Source organism: Cyprinodon variegatus, unplaced genomic scaffold (assembly GCF_000732505.1).
Source record: "Cyprinodon variegatus isolate N-32 unplaced genomic scaffold, C_variegatus-1.0 Scaffold206, whole genome shotgun sequence".
NCBI lineage: Eukaryota > Metazoa > Chordata > Actinopteri > Cyprinodontiformes > Cyprinodontidae > Cyprinodon > Cyprinodon variegatus.
The window spans coordinates 894,999-913,460 of NW_015150659.1; the positions used below are offsets into that span (position 1 = coordinate 894,999).

The following is an 18,462-nucleotide window of genomic DNA, read 5'->3' on the forward strand; positions in this document are numbered from 1 at the left end:
AAATTATCGCTTTGTATATCATAAATACTAATTTGCATCACTTGAAAACAATTACATTTAATAAAGACTTTTTCCTCTTAATATCATTTTTTTTTTCATTTTGACTTTTAAAGTCATGATTATGGAACTAAAAAATATTATTATATAATAACTATAATGCATATGGAATTATGAGATGCGAAGTCATAATTGTAAGTTTAGATATGATTATAATGTGGCTAAAGTCATAATTAAGAGGCATAAAGTTATAATTTAGTTATAAATTATAGCTCTGTATATCATAAATACTAATTTGCATCACTTGAAAACAATTACATTTAATAAAGACTTTTTCCTCTTAATATCATTTTTATTTTATTTTTTCATTTTGACTTTTAAAGTCAAAACTATTACTTTTTATCTAATAATTTTGCATGTATTCTAAAAGTAATACTTTGAAAATTTGAAATGATGACTTTTAGTCATACTTGTGACCTTTCATCTCATAATTAGGATTGTAAAAGTTATATTTTGACAGAGCATGACACATTTTTTTGCTGTCAAGTGATGGAGGGGAACTGTTATATAAATCACATTCCTTCAACTCAGGGATGATTAAACTGTTGACAATCCTAAGACGATCTAAGACATGAGGTTGTCTTTATATCAGTGTTTTTTTTTCTAAAAATGGAATCATTCTAAATATAAAGAAAGATCCACATTTTTTTTTAAAAGATTAATCAATATACAGGTTTCTGTGTAATTAGGTTACCTTTGCAACAAAAAAAAATAAATGTAATGTTTGATTGGTTGATTGATTGATTGATTGATTGATTGCCTTTATTGATCTCCCAGTGGAGAAATTTACTCGTTACATCAGCTCAAATACTCAAAGCAGAAGAATGTGCCAAAGGAAGAAAAAGTTTCATGGGATATATATACAATATGCACAGTACCTCCACATATAACAGCTTTGTTCTTTTTACTTGTAGGATCATTATGCAGGGTTATTGCACAGGGTGTTTACATGGGTATTTATATAGATGGATATTTATATTTCTTTATATAGTTATTGCACTGGGTGTTAAATATAAAGAAACAGGTTTCAGATGATTTAGGAAAAATAACTGTAAAAACACAAAATGCAGTTTTTAATTGATGAGTCTATTTAGAAAGAGAAAAAAAAACTATCCAAGCAAGGTTAATTCTATGTGTATAAGTTTAAAACATAATAACTGTGTTTACAGTCAATCTGTGCTCCTCTGGTTTTTTTTAATTCATGAATACTGACCTTCACTGAGGCAGGTGAGCCCTTCAGCGCTTTAAGTGTTCAGAGTTTTTTTGTGACTTCTGAGTTAAATATGGTCTCCTGGAGTCCCACAGATGAACAAATAGATTTTTTACTTTTTTTGCAGACTAATAAATGTTATCAACTTTTTTTCTTATTTGTTCTTGAGTTTTAATTTGCTTAATTTAAGGGACTGTTGATTCAACAGGTTCGGCAGTAATCAGGAACATGCGCAGCGTTGCCTGATTACTGTCTTGATAATTGGTAAAGACTTAACTGGTTTTCAGAGAATAATGATAATCACGTTTCTTCATTATATTGGAATGAAGTAAACAAGACGGTATTCACTTGAAGTAATTATGGAGTGTATGATGGTAGGCTTTCCTCTCACAGCTGCTAATCAGGGCTCCCTTCATGTTCAAAACAATATTCCGAGGATCAAATGGAAAACTTAATCTTGGTATTAATACAAATGTTTCTATATAGTTCATCTGATTTCAGGAAATCTGGTGATGCATAAAAAAAATATTTAGTTATATTAGGTTCTGCCTATAGAGCACTGGAATCCTTAGGTTTCGGTGTCGTACAGTACTACTTTGAATTATTGGGGAGCAGCGGTTGGAGTAGAACCTGTAACGTCAACAAAAATGGTGGAACTTTTAATAATTTTTATGGAGATGTATACAGATTGACACCAGTGCAGTTTTCTGGTGGCAAATTGTGTGTGTAGTGCAGCTGTATAATATTACACAGAGGAGTTAATGCCAAATCTCCACAAGTGACAACTCGGCAAGAAAACTGCGACTAGGCGCCTGAATGAAAAGAAGGTGTCTGGCAGGAAGGAGGAAGACAAGTGTGACAGATTGAGATTTTGCTGCAAGCTGTAAGTGATGAGCAGGAGTTGAGTTAGAGGGCCGGATAAACAGGAAGGGGTGGAGGAGCAGATGAGTTAACACTGTATTAGATAGATAAAGAAGAATGTTGCACCTCAGCAGACAAAAGGAAAATGTAAGACTCCTTTTCATTGTTGGTTGTCCTAAAATAATTGTAAAGTAATGGAGAAAGAAAGTCCAAAAGGTACACTTAAACTTAACATTTTTGATAAATGGGAATATGCATATTGATGGTAGGGATGTCTTTATGATTACTTATTCTAATATACTAAAGTAAGGCCAAGTATTGGAGCCTGTTGATTCAGTGATTGTGTTTGCCTAGAGAAGAACCAGACTAAAGGAGAAAGTTATGGGTGTAACCAAATGGAAGAATACATTTTCTTTGCTGTAAAACAAGCTTTACAAGTATCCTTCTGCTACTATAGATATGTGGTTACACAATATTTTTACTGCATGTGTTGAGTATGCTGTCTTTCTGGAGGACACAGCACAAAAATGTCAATTTAGTGATAAAGTTTCCCAACAGTTGCACGGTTTCCAACAGAGGAGGATAGAGAAAGAGTTTGCAGAGGGAATACTATCTTCTTTAATTATTTCTACTGCACTTCATGAGTCTGTCCTTGAAAGACTGTAATTATTTAAGAAAATTCCTTACAGAGTCTATCACAAGCCAGTAAAACATGTAAAAGAAGGAGCTCTGGTCCTTTGAACACACCTCACCCTCAATGAAACATGGTGGCGATAGCATCATGCTGCGGGACACTACTGGAAGAAAACATGTTCAAAAAAATAAACAAATTGAAAACTGGAGTGGTTTGACTTCTAGCTGAAAAATAACAACACATAACAGAGCTACAGGTACAATTCAGAAGTTTAGATCAATCTGCACTGTTGGCAATAATTTTGAAAGATGTCTAAAGCCTGTAATTGGAGGATTGTTTTTACACAGTATTGACTAAATACTAGTGCACATTACACTTTTTGAAATAATTTCTCTTCTGCTTCACAAGTATGCACTATTTTGTTGGTTTATCTTCTAAAATCCCAACAAAATAGGTCTTGTGTTTTAGATTTAAATGTGAAACATTTAAAATGATAATAAATACTGTTCCTTTTTACTTTTGCAAATAACAGTGATTCACAAAGGGATGTTGCACCTTTATTTGAGTTATTGTTAAAACTCCAAAGTAAATGATTGTTCTGATGAAACCGTTTAGTTTTTGTTTTTTTGCATTTCAGCATCTTCGTGTACGATGCACAGCAGGCGCAGAGTTTTACACCCGGCATTGCACCAAGGTCAAAGGGCAAAGTGGGCACAGGTTCATGTTCATTGATGGAGACAAATCTGTATCTGGGTCATACAGGTCAGTGAACATTACTTAACTACATGCGTATGATGGAGGGGGTTCAGGATGGGGTGATAGATCATTTGTTTAAGAATATTTCTTACTTTAAATCAGAAGTTCATCAGTTCAAGCAGCTGTATACAAGTGCTAACAGCAAAGAATGTAAAGCCATCATATTAAACAGGAAGGGTGTGGCATCTGTGTTGCACAAAATGTGTGTCAACCACAGAAAAAGGCAAGCTTGTAATTCAAATTGCATCACAATGCCAAGTAAGTGCTATTTCCTTTATTTGAATGAGTCCAGTACAATTATGGATTAAACATTTACATAGAGGGTACTCCAATAAGCCACATTACAGGTATAACTACCTTTATTTTCGGAGACATGACAAGTTTTGGGTCATCATTACCATTATTACAAATAGATTGAAAAGGGGTGGAAGCCTGATTAAATTTGACCTGACTTGAAAGTATAGAAATAGGGCCTCATAAGGAAAGAAAGCTGTGCAGAAATGTTGGAGCAACATTTTAAAGCATTTGTTAGGAAGTAAAAGCTTGATTACATATGAATATTTTTTTTAAAGATAGGAACCATAATCATTACCACAAAATTAAATTATTAGATACCTAAAGGAAAACAAAATCAATGTGTCTCAGACCCTTAAAATATGTGTGCAGAGTGGAAACCCCCCACCCAAAAAAAAACTAAAGAGAAGCTTTTCAATTTTTACCAAGTCAGATGGTTTTAATTCTAGAAAATAATAAAAGACCATATCTAAACTTTTACATTTAGGCAAATGTGAAGTACTCAGAAATTTTACATAAGTAAGAGTAGCACAATTTCAACATGTTTTTACTCAAGGAAATGTAACAACGTAGCCATCCATGGAATTACTCAGACAAAGAATATTTGGTAAAATTTTGGTAAAAAAGGCTACTCAAGCATGAGTAACATCACATCTGATTAACTATTTGATCAGAGAGACTGGAAAAGTACAAAGTTATGTGCAATTCTTGTATTTTAACACTTAGAATAATGAATAGCCCAACTACAAAAAAAACAAACTAAGGCAGATAAAAAAATACTTTTCCAAATCAATAAAAGATTTGTCATGTGTTTTACGTTTAATGTCACAGGAGGCTTAGCATATAGAAAATAAGACTGGAGCAATCAAACATGACTAAAACCCAGAAGTCTCATTTTAACATAAGCTGTAGGTGTGTGTCTGGTGCATTGTTGTATAAAACATCAGATTTCACATATTACATCCCATCTCTGTATTTACAAAACTGAAAAAATTATCTGGCAAATTTTGTCTCTTCACATTGTGGCATGTAACGACAATAATAGAGTCAATGGTAATAGTAATAGTAAGTTTCATGAACAAGATATGTTTTTTCTGCTTTAAAACAATGTAGCTTGCCACCACCAGTGTTTAAGTGTGTGCGTGAATGGGTGAATGACTGAATGTAGTGTAAATCGCTTTGGTCAAGTCTCCAGACTTGAAAAAGAGCTTTATAAGTACAGGCCAGTTACTATTTACCATTTACAATCAGGCAGTTTCAGTGCAAGGTTGCTTAGATTAAAAGTAGCTTGATTCAAAACAATTATTAATTAACTGAAAAGAATATTAACACCTATTTATTGTTTGATGACTTTTTTTCTGTTTAGTTTCACATGGACGTCATCACGGCTCGACAGAAATCTCATCACTGTTATCACGGGCCAGGCTGTGGATGCATTCGATCAACTTTTTCGCTTCTTGTATATGAATTCTACTTTTGTTGACCTTAGGCAAGTCCTCACAGAGCCAGAGCCTGAACCAGACACTAGACATCAGGTTCAATCATTGCCCACTCCTTCTCCTGCTATCACTAGAAAACTCTACAACCCCAAATACGCCCTTGTTGCTTTAAATAGCCCTACTACTGTGGACCTGAATGGCAATGATAGTCCAAAAGAACCTGAACTCTCAGAAGAGTCCAAAAATAAGAAGAAGCGAAAAAGAATACATGGAGATCTCCAACAGGATCCTCCTCCTCTCCATCCTGGACTAATAAATCTAGAGAAAGCCCAATTGATCTCATACCTTCCCACCTGGCCAGAGCCTGATCCATCAAACGACGTGATAGGGTTCATTAATATTCGGGATTCTAAAAAACCAACTCAAGTTCATCTGCAACGCTCTGAGATGTTTGAAACAAGCCAAGCAATCAAGTTTAGCAGTCCATTCAGCAAGCCACAGGAAACCTTGCCAGAGGTCGCAAGACCCCGAAAACAAACTGCACAAAGTGAAACTAAGACTGAGAATTTGTCGGTAGATAAAGCAAAGCCAGAGCAGAAAAGTATAGGTCTTGTTGACAGCAATAATAAAGAAATAGCTCCTGAACAAAAAATACCCTTTGATAAACAAAATTTAAATTCTAAAATGGATGAAACTAAACTTCTTCAAACAGAGGACAAACTTAGTTCAAACAATAACACAACTCCAGGTTTATGTCAAATGGAACTTAGTTCACCCGCACTACCCCAAGCTAGTGTTGAAGCACATGCACCTAAAAATGAACAACCTTCAGATCCTTCAGGAACCCAGATTCACTCCACAACCACTTTGTCAGAGCCCCTCAAAGACTCTACATGTGTACAAGAATCGGACACTGTGACTGTTTTTCCAGCACAAAATGATTCTGTGGATCAAATAAACACCCAGGAGTCAAAAACTGCACAGAAATCTCACCTTCACCAACTACCTCTCCTAAATACAGAAGGCACAGAAGAAGAGCCTTTTGTATCACATGTTTCACACACTAATGCTGTGAGTATGAAACCCAAAATCTCTTCTGAAAAGACTTGCAACCTCCAATACCCTGATGAACCCAAGTGCGCTGCTACCGATTCTGTCTCTCCAATGCAGTCTGAAGTGTTGCCTTCCAAACCTAAACTTACAACCAAAGCTAGAAGTTCTTCTTATACTTTTCCCTCCACCACCTCACCCTCCACCCTGTCTCCCTCTACCTTATCTGTTCCAGCATTACCTTTACTCTTGTCCTCTACATCTTCTTCTACAGATTCTGTTACTCCAGAATCTAAATCTCTTACTGACCAGCTGTCTAAAAAAGATAACATCAATAGCAAGACAACGCCAGAGATCTCTGCTGTCAAGAGATCTGAGATCAATTTAGAACAACAAATTGATAATGATGAGTCGGTTCTTGAAAGTTTGGTACAAATATCCCCAGTGCAAATTCTTGAGAGTGTCCCAGTACTGCACAAGGACATTGCTAGTGAAACAGGAGATCAAGAACACACAAAGCACTCAAATATTTCTAAGGATGCCAAACATGAAACAAAGACTGTCACTTCCCACAAGATGACGGATAAGGAAGCTGAAGGAAAACACAACGGCAGAGCAGAAGAGCAGTCCGTCCCCAGCCTAGAAACACAGTCCGATGTTTCAATGCAAGATGATTCAAACACAGCCATCTTGAATATTAAAAAGATAAAACCAGAAAATATTGATTCAAAGACAAACATTAACTGCATAACCAAAGCAATAACAGACACCAGATCTTCAGATGAAATCTGTACTAACTTAGAGTGTGCTAAAGAGACAAATGTCACTCAAACATATCATGCAAGATGTCATGAACCTCAAAAAATATCATATAGTAATTTTACATTACAAGAAACCGATGTAAAAGATTTGGAGTCTTTAACAAATCCAATAAACTGCCTATCACTCAAAGAAAAACACAGTGACGACAGAGAGAGTTCTGCACATGCACTGAGTCAGCCTCCTAAACAAACAAATGTCCCATCAGTAGACGGAATGGACATCATTTTAAACTCCATGAAAAAACACAAGCATGACACCCTGCAAGAGCAAGCTTGCAAAGCACAACCGGGTGTGCATACCTCCAGAAAAACACTTAGTTTAAACCTTTCCAATGTGCAAGTCACAGATTTCAGTGCGCAATCCAACAAACAAGAATTGCAGTTGCCCACAGCTGTTGTAGAGACTCCAATAGCAAAAGTGTTTCCTAAAGATCTACCCACCACAGATTCACGAACAAACTCACCAGACCCACGAACACCTACACCTGATACGTGTGATGGTTACTTCTCACCAAGAGAAGACTCCACTCTCTCTACTACCTCTGAAGAATACTTTGAATGTATTGAATCTCCTTCACATGAATCTGTTATTGATGCAAGTAGATTTCAAAACCATGGGATCATTAGGAAACATAGCACAACATCTTTGGAAAGTCCTTTTTCATTAAGTGTTGGTACCAGTCAGGTAAACCTGGATAAGAGCTCTAATCCTGCGGCATTAGCCAGTGTAAGACAGAGTGCTGCTTGCACTGAATCTAGTACTTCAGCTCGGACTGGTAGAGATCCTTCTACCCCAGTAGTTGATACAAAAGTACACAGCAAAGAATCCAAGGTCATAGATAAAAGGAATAGCAAAGAGGAGGCTAAAAATGAGGTACAAAGTTGCAACACAAACAAAAAGGAGGAACAAGAAAACCAGAGAGTTGGGAGGACCAACAATAAGGAGTTGAATAGAGTTCCTGGGCCTTCAAAACAAGACTTTGATATAAAGGAAATGACCTCAAAACTCAGCACGACCTCTGGGAGACTGCTTGAGGGAGGCATGACAGAAATGGAATCAGTGAAGAAAGAGCCAAAGCGGATGTCCACTGGTGAACTTAGACCACAACGGGTTTTGTCCGAGGGAAAGAAAGCATCTGTGAGCAAGGAAAAGCCACTGAACCAGGTTGCACTACCTCCAAGCAATATGGAGACAAGAAGGAGGCAGTCTACCAAGGAGACAACAGGACAGAAGGTAGGAACAGATACATTTTAATTTCTGATGAGGCAATAGTTTCTTTTGACATATGGCATATTTAAATTCCCACTAGATGTTGATCAAAGCAATGTTGAAAAATAAGGAATTTTTTTCTAAAGCTTTGTTAGATTTTTGGTATTATAGGTAGCTTTAAAAAGACAATAATCTGACATAATACCTGAGGCTGGAGCCATCAGGTAAAATTGAGAGAACTGCTATAGCCTCTGTATTCTGATTATTGGTCCCACCAAAACTTACTCAAAGTCTCAAGTTTGCCTTTTTTCCCCCTGATTTTAACATATAAACTTTGACAAATATGTCACCTGCTGACTAAATGACTCATGAGCCAAAGTGCCAATATAAAGAGATTATCAGTGCTGTTCACTCTACTTGTCAGTGGTCATATTGTCATGCCTGGATATTTCCAGTGATATATCTTATATTTTTATTTAATAAACTGCTGTCTACCTTTGTTATGTCTTAGAAAAATATATCTTCTGTCTCTCTACAGCCTCTTCATCCTTCACCCAAATCTCAGCCACGTCAGCAGCCCGGCAGCAGAGGTTCTTCCCCTTCCCGACCACTGAGTTCCTCTAGACCTTCCCCTGCCTCCCAAGCTCAGGGGACCTGTCGTTCGGGGATACGTGATCTCAACCAGACAGAAAGCACGTTTCTTCAAAATAATCTCAAGGCATTAACTCTCAAACCACCTCCTCGTAGATCACAGTCCAGATCTCCCTCTCCTCTGAAAGCACTTCCTGCTGGGTCAGTACCAGGACGAAAGCAGGTCTCTCAGAGCCAGCCGCGATTCCCCCCTCGCCAACCTCCTGCAGCACAGATTCGTTCAAAACCCGACCAACCGCAAATCCAGACGGCAAAGCCACAGGCCGCCAATCTCCATATGCTCTCCAACCTGCAGCCTCATGTTTCCCCTCATGCCTCTGCTGCAATAAGGTCTGAACAAGCAGTTCAGGAACTGGAGGAAGCAAGGGTTCCCTTTAACTTATCCTTTGGGAGGTTATATAACTTTAAGGGATTAAAAGACAAATGGACCAAGCTGCCAGCTCAGAGCAGGAGAAGTAGCACTGGCACACCAGTAAAAGAGCGCAACAGCTCAAGCTAGTGATGTTCATGATTTTTTTGTTACTGAAATCTTAGACCAGAGGACAGGAGATTTGTTTATCTTTTACACTTCTTTTAAAAAAGTATGTTAAAATTCCTGTCAATTTCTATATAAGCGTATTTTATTTTGTTAAATTGTTTGGTTTGCACGTGCAAATTTGGGTTTATTGATCTGTTTATATTTTGGTGCATAAATAAGGTTTATTAAATTGTATGTTTGGAATAAAATTGAAATTGTGCATTGCTGTAAAGTCCAGTTGTCTTTTCTGACAATTAAATGTCTCCAAAAAAAATAAAATAACTTTCCTCCTCTGAGCTGTGGTTAGTCGTGCCTTTTCGATTGTAAACATCGTGACAGTTTTACACGCTAAATCCTTGTCTGACTATGTTTAAAAAAAGTTTTGCAATAAAAATTTGAAACAGAACAGAGGATGTTCTACAAATGTATCTGACACATCATGGCTTTTGACTACTTTGTATTCATTCACAGTGTGTCTTTAGGTCTATTGATTTATTCTTTGTTTACACCAAAACCATTTAAATTTAAATGCTTTTGGACAATGCCTTTGCCCAAAGCCAAGAACAAACTTGGGAGATGAACACCGTAATCAGAAACATTGAAAAGCCTGTTTTGCATTAAACAAAAAAAGATTGTAATATATTTCTTTATGGAAGTTGCAATATTTTTGTTATCTTTTTCCAGCAACGGATGAAGCTTTGGAGAGACTGTATGTCACAAACCCACATAAGTAAATGTATTATTATAATACACATTTTCATGTTTTAAACCCTTTTTTGTTTATTTCCGTTTTGGGTTTGCTTTCCGCTTCCACATCTTTTTCTGTACATATGATCACATTTTCTTTCGGTTTCAAATCGTAGACCTCGATCTGACGATCAGGCGTGACATCAGTTGTTAGAGACGTGGGAAACACTGTGGACAGCATGCCCCACAGTACTGAACATCTGCTCCTGTCTGGTGAAATGCATCATGATATGGGGAGTTTGAACATTTCAATACTTTAGATTCAAATTTCATATAAGCTGCAGTCACATGACACTCTTGGTAAATTACTAACAAATCTAACCTATTCAGGTGGTGGCTGATATTTGCAAAGTTTAGCAGGGAGAGAAAAATATATTCTTTATGATAAACACTTAAGACATTGGAATATCCCACAAAGTATCTAAGACTGCTTTTTTCTTTAATATTATGCTCCCAGAGGTGTACAAGTACTTTGTTAATGACAATACTAGTACTTTGTTACCTTGCTTAAGTAGGGTTTTTGGCTATCTATACTTTACTGGAGTAATTCTTATTTAAACAACTTCCTACTACTTACGTTTTTTTTGCAATTTTCCTCTTCTTTCTACTCCTTACATTTTAAAAATAGACCCATTTGTTTTGCTGATTTTCGTTATGGCCTGTTATTAAAAAAAACCAAAAACATCAAAATAGTTTGTTTTAATCGCTTTAATTAATTTCTCTGTGGTTGGACTGGGTGCTGCACCAACATGTTGTTCGCCACATACCAAAATAAAGTTTTTCAAGACGATGCAAAATTAAATTTGACACTGTTACCATTACTTATAAAACTTAGAAAATTAAGTGTAAGTAAGTTTAATAGGGTAGTGCAGCACAGCATCTGTCCTTTAATTTTTTTCCTGCATTACTTTTACTTTTATACTTTGAGTAGTTCTAAAAATTGTCCTTTTATTTGATTAAAAAGCTGAACTTGATACTCTAACTTCTACAGGAGTGTTTTTTTTAAGTAGAAATACTTCTACTGGTATAATTAATAAACATTAATACTTTTGACACCTCTGGATGCTACTGATAAACACCAACAGCTGCTCCTTTTTAATGAACTGCTGTATTTAAACCTACAGCAGTGATATAAGTAAAGCAACATACAGTAGAAAAAATATTTTATGTTTTCACAAACCAGACTATAGTGAGAAACTATAAAATCATATGAACCATCTGAGCCTCTTAAATATTAGAAATGGGCTGGCTCATGCTTCATTCATTTTAATACCAAATGTCACTACTTTACTTTAGTGCCTGCTGAACAGCATTTGTTTTAGTGGAAACAAATTTTTACACCCAGGCAAGGAACAGAGAACAGCAGATGTGTTGCTGGGCTCACTAGGAATAGCAGCCAGAGGAAGGATGCTACATCCATCTTTTTGTGTGGAGAAGAACATGAGAAGGTTTTGCATTAATATCACCAACATTTAGTTGCAGCCTTCTTATCAAACCCTAAACAGTGCTCTCACAAAGTCTCTCACAGTGTAGCTTGGCTGGCAGCGGTGATAGACATGTTTTAGGGGAAAAACTGTTTTCCCTTTTTGCACAGAGAAATCTACCTTTCTTTAGGCAGAGCCTGCAGCAACATAGCAACTTTCACCTAAAAACTTTCTAGCGAAAACTCTTGCACTTTACAGATCAGGTATTCATGGAGTAAGAAAGGAATTGTTTAAATAAATCAAGGAGTCTAAAGGAGTTTAAAGTTTGCAATGAGAGCAGACATACACAGTGAAAAAACAACTGTTATTTGACCTAGAGAGTTCAAGATAACTGTTTCAGATAACATTTGGTCTCACTCCAAACTAGTTTACAATTTACTCTATAACCAGTGTCAACATTTCAGAGATAATTTAATAATTTTAGTGTCAAAATCAGGACGACCTTTCAGAGACTGGCCAGTAATCAACACTATATAGAGTAAAAGTTACTCTGCACAGTTGTCAAATTTTATAATATGAACTCCAACACTTGAGCAGATTTACACTCCCTATAGTTGTTATACTCTTAGTAGAGTAAATAATTTGAATTTTTTACACCCAGTTTTTTACTGTGTGGACTAAAGTAATCTAGCTGGATAAACCCTGATTTGAAATGTTAAGGGTTTGGTGGTGGTAGCATCATGCTGTGGTGGTTCCTTTCCTTAGCAGAGGGAAGTAAACTGGTTTGACTTCATAGTAAAATAAATGGGGCTAGATGCAGGGTAATCCTGAATGATGCATAAGTTTTTACTGACTGCACATTTTTATGACTCAGATTTTACTCATAAGAAATGTCAAACCTCATGAATCATTTTCTGCTTCCCAAATACACACTCTGTCACATAACATCTATGTTAAAGGCACTGTTTGTTGCTTTAAGCAAACAAAATGCCTACAAGTTCTAAGGAAGTGGTTATGCAGCAGTCTGTTTGGGAGCAGTTCATTAACATTCAGTCCAAAGTAGAATGATTTCAGTGTTTTATGACTCATTCACAACTGCACTTTGAAGCTATGGGAACGCTGCCAACTTTGATACTCCATCTATCATCCAGGCCTCAGAGCTGAAAAAAAAAAACTCCCTCTGGGATTTCTCCTCACGTTATGCTGCACAGCATGTAGCAATTTTGAAGGTATCAGACATCATTTATGTCAAACGTGCCTGTCAGTTTTACCATTCCTACGAAAAGAATATTATATCAGAGTTTTGTTAGCATCTTTGAGCTTCATTCATTCATTTAATTTCATATAAAATGGTAAAGACTTCAGGTGTCAGACAGGAGCACCCCTCGTGACCCTGCTTAATCGTGAAGGAAAATGGATGGATTGAAAAGAGTTCGGTCAATTTTAATTTTTTATTGCTCCAGAGAATTCAGGAAATTAGCAATGCTTTTATTGTCCTGTGCAATAGTTCATTAGTTATTTAAGGTTTGGACTTTAATCGATTCCAATTTCACCTACGTTAGATGTTAACAATGCAGGTATGACTGTGTTTTTATTATTAATATTTTGAAAAAAAGGTTTAATTTACTTCCTCTTTGTTGGTTTTGTCTCCTTTATTTCCAACCCATTAAATGTAAGTTTGATTCTGTTTTTGCTCCAGATATTATTTTTTTTGTGTGATATTTTTTTCTGGTAGTGTTGGATAATTATGTTTTTGTTGTTCTTCTTTCTCCAGTAATTTGTTTTATTATGTTCCCTGCCCTGCAGCACCTTCTCTTATTGAAGTTTTTAGTTTGTTCTAATCGTTGGCTTCTCTGATGTAAGGTTGGGACATACCAACAAGCTCTATTCAAAACCCCTGCAGCCTCAGGTGTTTCATTAAACTTGCTGAGTCTTTATTTTTTGACAACAGAAAGTGCAAAATCTCTAGATTTTAAATGATTTAGACATTGCCATGCAACAAACTTGGAGCGTTGAGCATCCTGCATGTGGATGAAGGTGCATGAAAACAAAAGAGGAGGAGAGGAAAAGTCCTCCAGTCACAGAAAGCCATGGAGTTAAGGGGGAAAAAGAAAAATCAATGTACCGGTACACATCTTGTCAGATAACAATGAAGTTTTTATTGTGTTGCAGTTTTCTTTGTGACCATAAAATGTTGCTAAGCATAACTGCCTGTGTCAATGATCTCCAGCTAATTTTCTCTTGGAGTGATTCCTAAATAAAACTGGAGGATTACCCTTGTTATTTAGGAGATATAAGGACATGTGTTTATAAAGTAATAACATAGGATAGATTTTCATGTGGCTGTTTAAGTTACATGCTATATGCCTGCCCATGCATACACAAAAGAAAACAGATATTGTTAGGCTTTCTGGGAGTTTGCTGTTTTTTCTGTTGTGAGTGAGTTATCTGTCACAGAGAGGATCGTCGCTGATAGCTGGGCCGACCTGTCTTCTGTTATTGTTCCAGACAACCAGTTTAACTCGGTTTGTCTCCAATCTTCCTGGAAAAGGTCTCACCTGTGTGCAGCAGCTCTTAGTCTCCATCACCTGCCTGCCCCGTCTGCAGCAACGCATCTTCTGCAAGTACCAACACACTTGGATCACACTCAAATTCTCCTGGACCTCTGGGGTTCAGCCCACTGAATCAAACCGCTGCAGATCCATGTTATCTCCCCTTCATGCCTCAAAGCAACCAGACAGTTAACCTGACTTCCCGCAGTTCTCTGCTTCCAGATTTGTGTTGTTTTTTGTAAATATAACGTTAAAAAACACGTTCTCCGTGTGATTCTGCAACAGGTCAAAAAACTACAAACCAGCTTGGAAGTTACGTTATCTTATTGCTTTCATTTAAGACAGAATGGCAGCAGCTATTTTCCTCAGTTACATGTTTTAGTGTAACACTGAGATATGTATATATTTTGATTTGACTGTACAAATGCACTGGTTTAGGGGCTGGGAAAATAGTAAATAAGTAAACAGCTGTTTATAGATTTGGCTCAAACATCCTTGAAATCTTTCAGTTTTAGATGAGAGGTTTTTATTTTTATTTTAGGAGGCTGTTTTGAAGTGTGAGCTAAAATAGAGCAGATATGAACATCTTCCACTCTAGGTAAGATATTGTCTACACACAGCTTTTTTTTAAATAGTGACCAGCACAGCAACATTTCAGTATTTTTCCTTATTTTTTTCCGCCACACATGGTTGTTTAGTAACTGGTTTTCTTTCTACTTGTGTATAAATGACTAATTTAAAATCAAAACACCTACACAGCTTATTTAATGATTATCGATTCTCCTTAAGGTTTTTTCTCTTTTTTTTCTTTTTTTTATGGATTAGGATGTTGGACTAAAAATGCACACTCCATGCATTGTGACATCATCTATCCAATTCAGCTCAGCACTTAAAGATCATCAAACCAGGTCGTAACAAATTCACACTCAGCCTCAGAGGTCGGAGGGGGAAACAAAGCCGAGCACAGAGCACTGACTCAAAACTCTTTTGTCTTTGTATCCTTTGAGGGCCCTTGGGGCTTTCAGGAGCCGGGCGGCTCGCGTGCGTAAGGCGCTCTTATATAAGTGTGTTACCTTTCCTTGCTGATGTAACCAGACATGTGTGTGTATATGCACTGGTTTGTGGGAAGTGTGCTCCTTTTAATTAGCACCTTTACATTCTCACTTTGATTTTACACAGTAGCCATTTTACTTTCTGTTTTTTGTAAAATAACAATTTACAAAAGAGTCATTTACATTTCAATCTGTTAGTAGCCACTTCTGATTCCAAATGTGCTTTTTGTTTTAGAAGCTGAAGGTGATGTTGAATGGCCTATATGATGACAAAATGATGATGCAGCTTGTTTTTCACAAAATTCGTCATTCCATAGAAAAGTATGAGCGCACATATTGACGTATTGAGTGGTGCATCTAGCTGTTCTAATGAGTGCGTGCTTGAATGACATATTTTCTGAGAACTCTGAGCTTGCCTGGCCTGTTCTCTACATTACAGTCATGACGTGAGTGCACCCCCCACTTAAAGATGTGCACAAACAGCCTTTAAGCATATTGTTGTTATGGAGACTTGGTGGCCCAATGACGCAATAATTTACTGCACTTTTGTCGATTTATTTATTTTTTTATTTTTTTTCGTCACGGTTCCTCTCTAACCTTTCCTCTCACCGTTCTGGTTGCTTTTATGGTTCAAATTACTTTTTAAGGGGTTTAATCTCTTGTCCTTCTCAATTCTATAGTGTTGCTTAGTTATTGTCTATTAAAGAAGTGAAGCATTAGTTACATTTAATATCATGTTAAGGCTGCCAATAGGACACTGTTCATTTTAAAATGTAATGACTTACTATGATTTATTTTTGTCTTCTTTTGTTTCAGTAATACTAGGCTGTTAATGACACACACATTTGTTTTATTTTAATCTTATTGTAATCTGAGAGATTCCTTGGAGATTAGTTTTTTATATTTAAAAGAAGAGGGAGTGGCAGATATCTGCAAATTATTTCCTGTCTTGTAATGCTTGTAGCTCTCACTTTAAACCCAAGCATCAATACTGAATGCGCATGTTAAAAAGTGTTCAGTTCTGGTTGACCCATGCAGGGCTATGAACTGGGCTATTTTCTTTTTAATTATAGCAAGCATTCATTTCAATATTCACATTTATATTTTAATTGGAAATGCAATTTGCAGACATGTTTTCCCTTTTTGACAAAAAGAATTAAAGATTAAATTTCCTGTGAAAACAGAAAGAAGCACATAAAAAGTTAATTTTGTAACATCCGTTGTTTAAAGTCACATAAAAGATCTAGACCCATATATTTGTAGAATCTTGTTTAGTGTCCATCAGAATGAGATGGATACTTCACTTTAACTTTGAATAAAAAAAAAATGTGTAGACATAAACCAGACTGTAAAACAATAAAGAAACAAATTTTATAAAAACATGTTTTAATGAGAATAACATTGCTTTAAAAACAACAAACAAAGAAGCAAATATATCCGGTATAAACTGTGAATCCACCTCAGGGTGACCTTACCAACAAAGACATGCAAGTGTTTAGTTTTGTTTGCTCTCCAGTTGGCCTTCAGCAATGCATGCAACATACACAGAGACGCTGCTGATTATGTACTTAAGCAGATTTGGAAGCAGCATAAAGTCAACTGAAGCGGCATTAAAGCTGTGTTAAAACCAGGACACTAAAATGCGTCATGTCAGCACACAAAAGCTGCAGGGCTCACCCTGTCAAACCAGTTGCAGTTTGTCTGCTGTCTTCAAGCAGCAGCTGATACACAGCGATGTAAAACGTAACACACACTCTGTCTACATCTGAACGTTGGCGTGCAGCAGTATAAACCAGCTGGTAATGGAAACACTTGTGACTGAGGATCAGAAAAACGAAAAAACGTAGAAAATAGAGCAAGTGTCAGGGAGTTGCACCGTTCCCAGGTGAATTATGTGCATGGAGATCCTTGGAGGTAGGGTGTGTTGCATATTTCACAGGGAGATCAGGTATGCCGGCTTGTTTGTAGCTTTGCAAAAAAACAGAGAGAGCATGGTGCCAACTTTGGTTCTTTTATTTAGACCATCATTGAAATTTCCATGGGATGCCCATTAAATCAGAGATCCAATAAAAGTTGTGGCTTTCATTTAAATCAAGTTTAAACCTGTAACAACTTTATCTAATAGGTGTGATAACATATCATGAATCGACAACATCATTAAAGTAATATGAAAAATAACCTGAACCTATGGTCATTGTCAGAGTTTAGTATTTTGAAGGTCTGCAAAATCCCTGGAGATTTCCTGCTGAAAAACGAACCGACATCTTTGTTTGCCCTCTTGCAAGGAAAGTAACCTTCAACAGGAAGGATAAAAGAGCAGAAAGCAGCAGCTATAAGATTCACTTTTTAGTCAGTTTGTTGCAAAACTGAGTACAGTGTTTAATGGCTAAATGTTTCAATGTCAACCTTATAGCTTTGGTTTGAAGAGAACAATTTGGGATTAAAGTAAATTTACAATATATCTGAGGAGACTAGCTTACACTGTATTTCGAATCCCACAGATTATCCATCTAAATGGTAAATTTGCTTTCCTAATTTGGTAGGAAGCTCTGTGAAGCAAACATAAAGCAGGCTTTAATGGGCTTCTTAATGTGTTTTTTTTTTCCTCGATTGCCCCACGATATTGTCTCCTATAGCTGTTTACTGTAGAGCATCTTGATCTGCAGAATCCAAACCTTGATAGGAGACAGCGGGATGATGACCTATTTTCATGGAGAATAGAAGCTACGTAACAGAAGATGCAAAATATTAAATAAAGTTCTATAAACTTTCTGTCTTTTAATCCAGGACACACTACTTGATGCATTCAGACCTTATCCATTTTGTTACTGTGCTTCAAATAATTTGAACGTATCTGATATGATGAAACAACAATTTATTGACAAAGAAGAACAAACACATGGGGGGTAAGATACATAGTAAACAAGGGAGGTGTGTCTTTATAATCTGCCCCCTGTTGAGCCATATTTTACTTCAAAGATGTAAGAGCAAAGGGTCTGACTAGAAAAGCATGCATGGTTTTTTAAATGTTCTGTTTTCATGTCATCTTATGTGCATCCTCTATGAGTTGCAACCAAAACGTGCAAGATTGATGACAAATTCTATCATTCCTAATCGGACAGTTAACCATTCAGACAGGTCAATATGTTTGTTAACCTTCCTTCCTTCCTTCCTTCCTTCCTTCCTT

At 36.5% G+C, this 18,462-nt stretch overlaps 2 protein-coding genes across 2 annotated transcripts in view; both read left to right on the plus strand.

Annotated features, from left to right (window-relative positions):
- fam83g (family with sequence similarity 83 member G) overlaps positions 1 to 6,266 on the plus strand; it is an 18,001-nt gene extending 11,735 nt beyond the window's left edge. The window contains exons 3-5 of the mRNA XM_015380030.1: positions 3,400 to 3,524; positions 5,179 to 6,120; positions 6,218 to 6,266. Coding sequence (XP_015235516.1) covers positions 3,400 to 3,524; positions 5,179 to 6,120; positions 6,218 to 6,266 — 1,116 coding nt within the window. The remainder of the gene's footprint in view (positions 1 to 3,399; positions 3,525 to 5,178; positions 6,121 to 6,217) is intronic.
- LOC107088082 (serine-rich adhesin for platelets-like) lies at positions 6,092 to 10,121 on the plus strand. Its single transcript, XM_015380018.1, has 2 exons — positions 6,092 to 8,356; positions 8,871 to 10,121. The coding sequence occupies exons 1-2, from the start codon at positions 6,329 to 6,331 to the stop codon at positions 9,480 to 9,482; spliced, it is 2,640 nt and encodes an 879-aa protein (XP_015235504.1). The 5' UTR covers positions 6,092 to 6,328; the 3' UTR covers positions 9,483 to 10,121.
- Positions 10,122 to 18,462: the final 8,341 nt, after the last annotated feature.

Bases quoted from the DNA above. Each gene is read 5' to 3' on its own strand.
- LOC107088082 (XM_015380018.1), top strand. From the start codon at position 6,329: ATGAAACCCAAAATCTCTTCTGAAAAGACTTGCAACCTCCAATACCCT. The intron at 8,357-8,870 runs GTAGGAACAGAT...GTCTCTCTACAG, and splicing joins AGGAGACAACAGGACAGAAG to CCTCTTCATCCTTCACCCAA.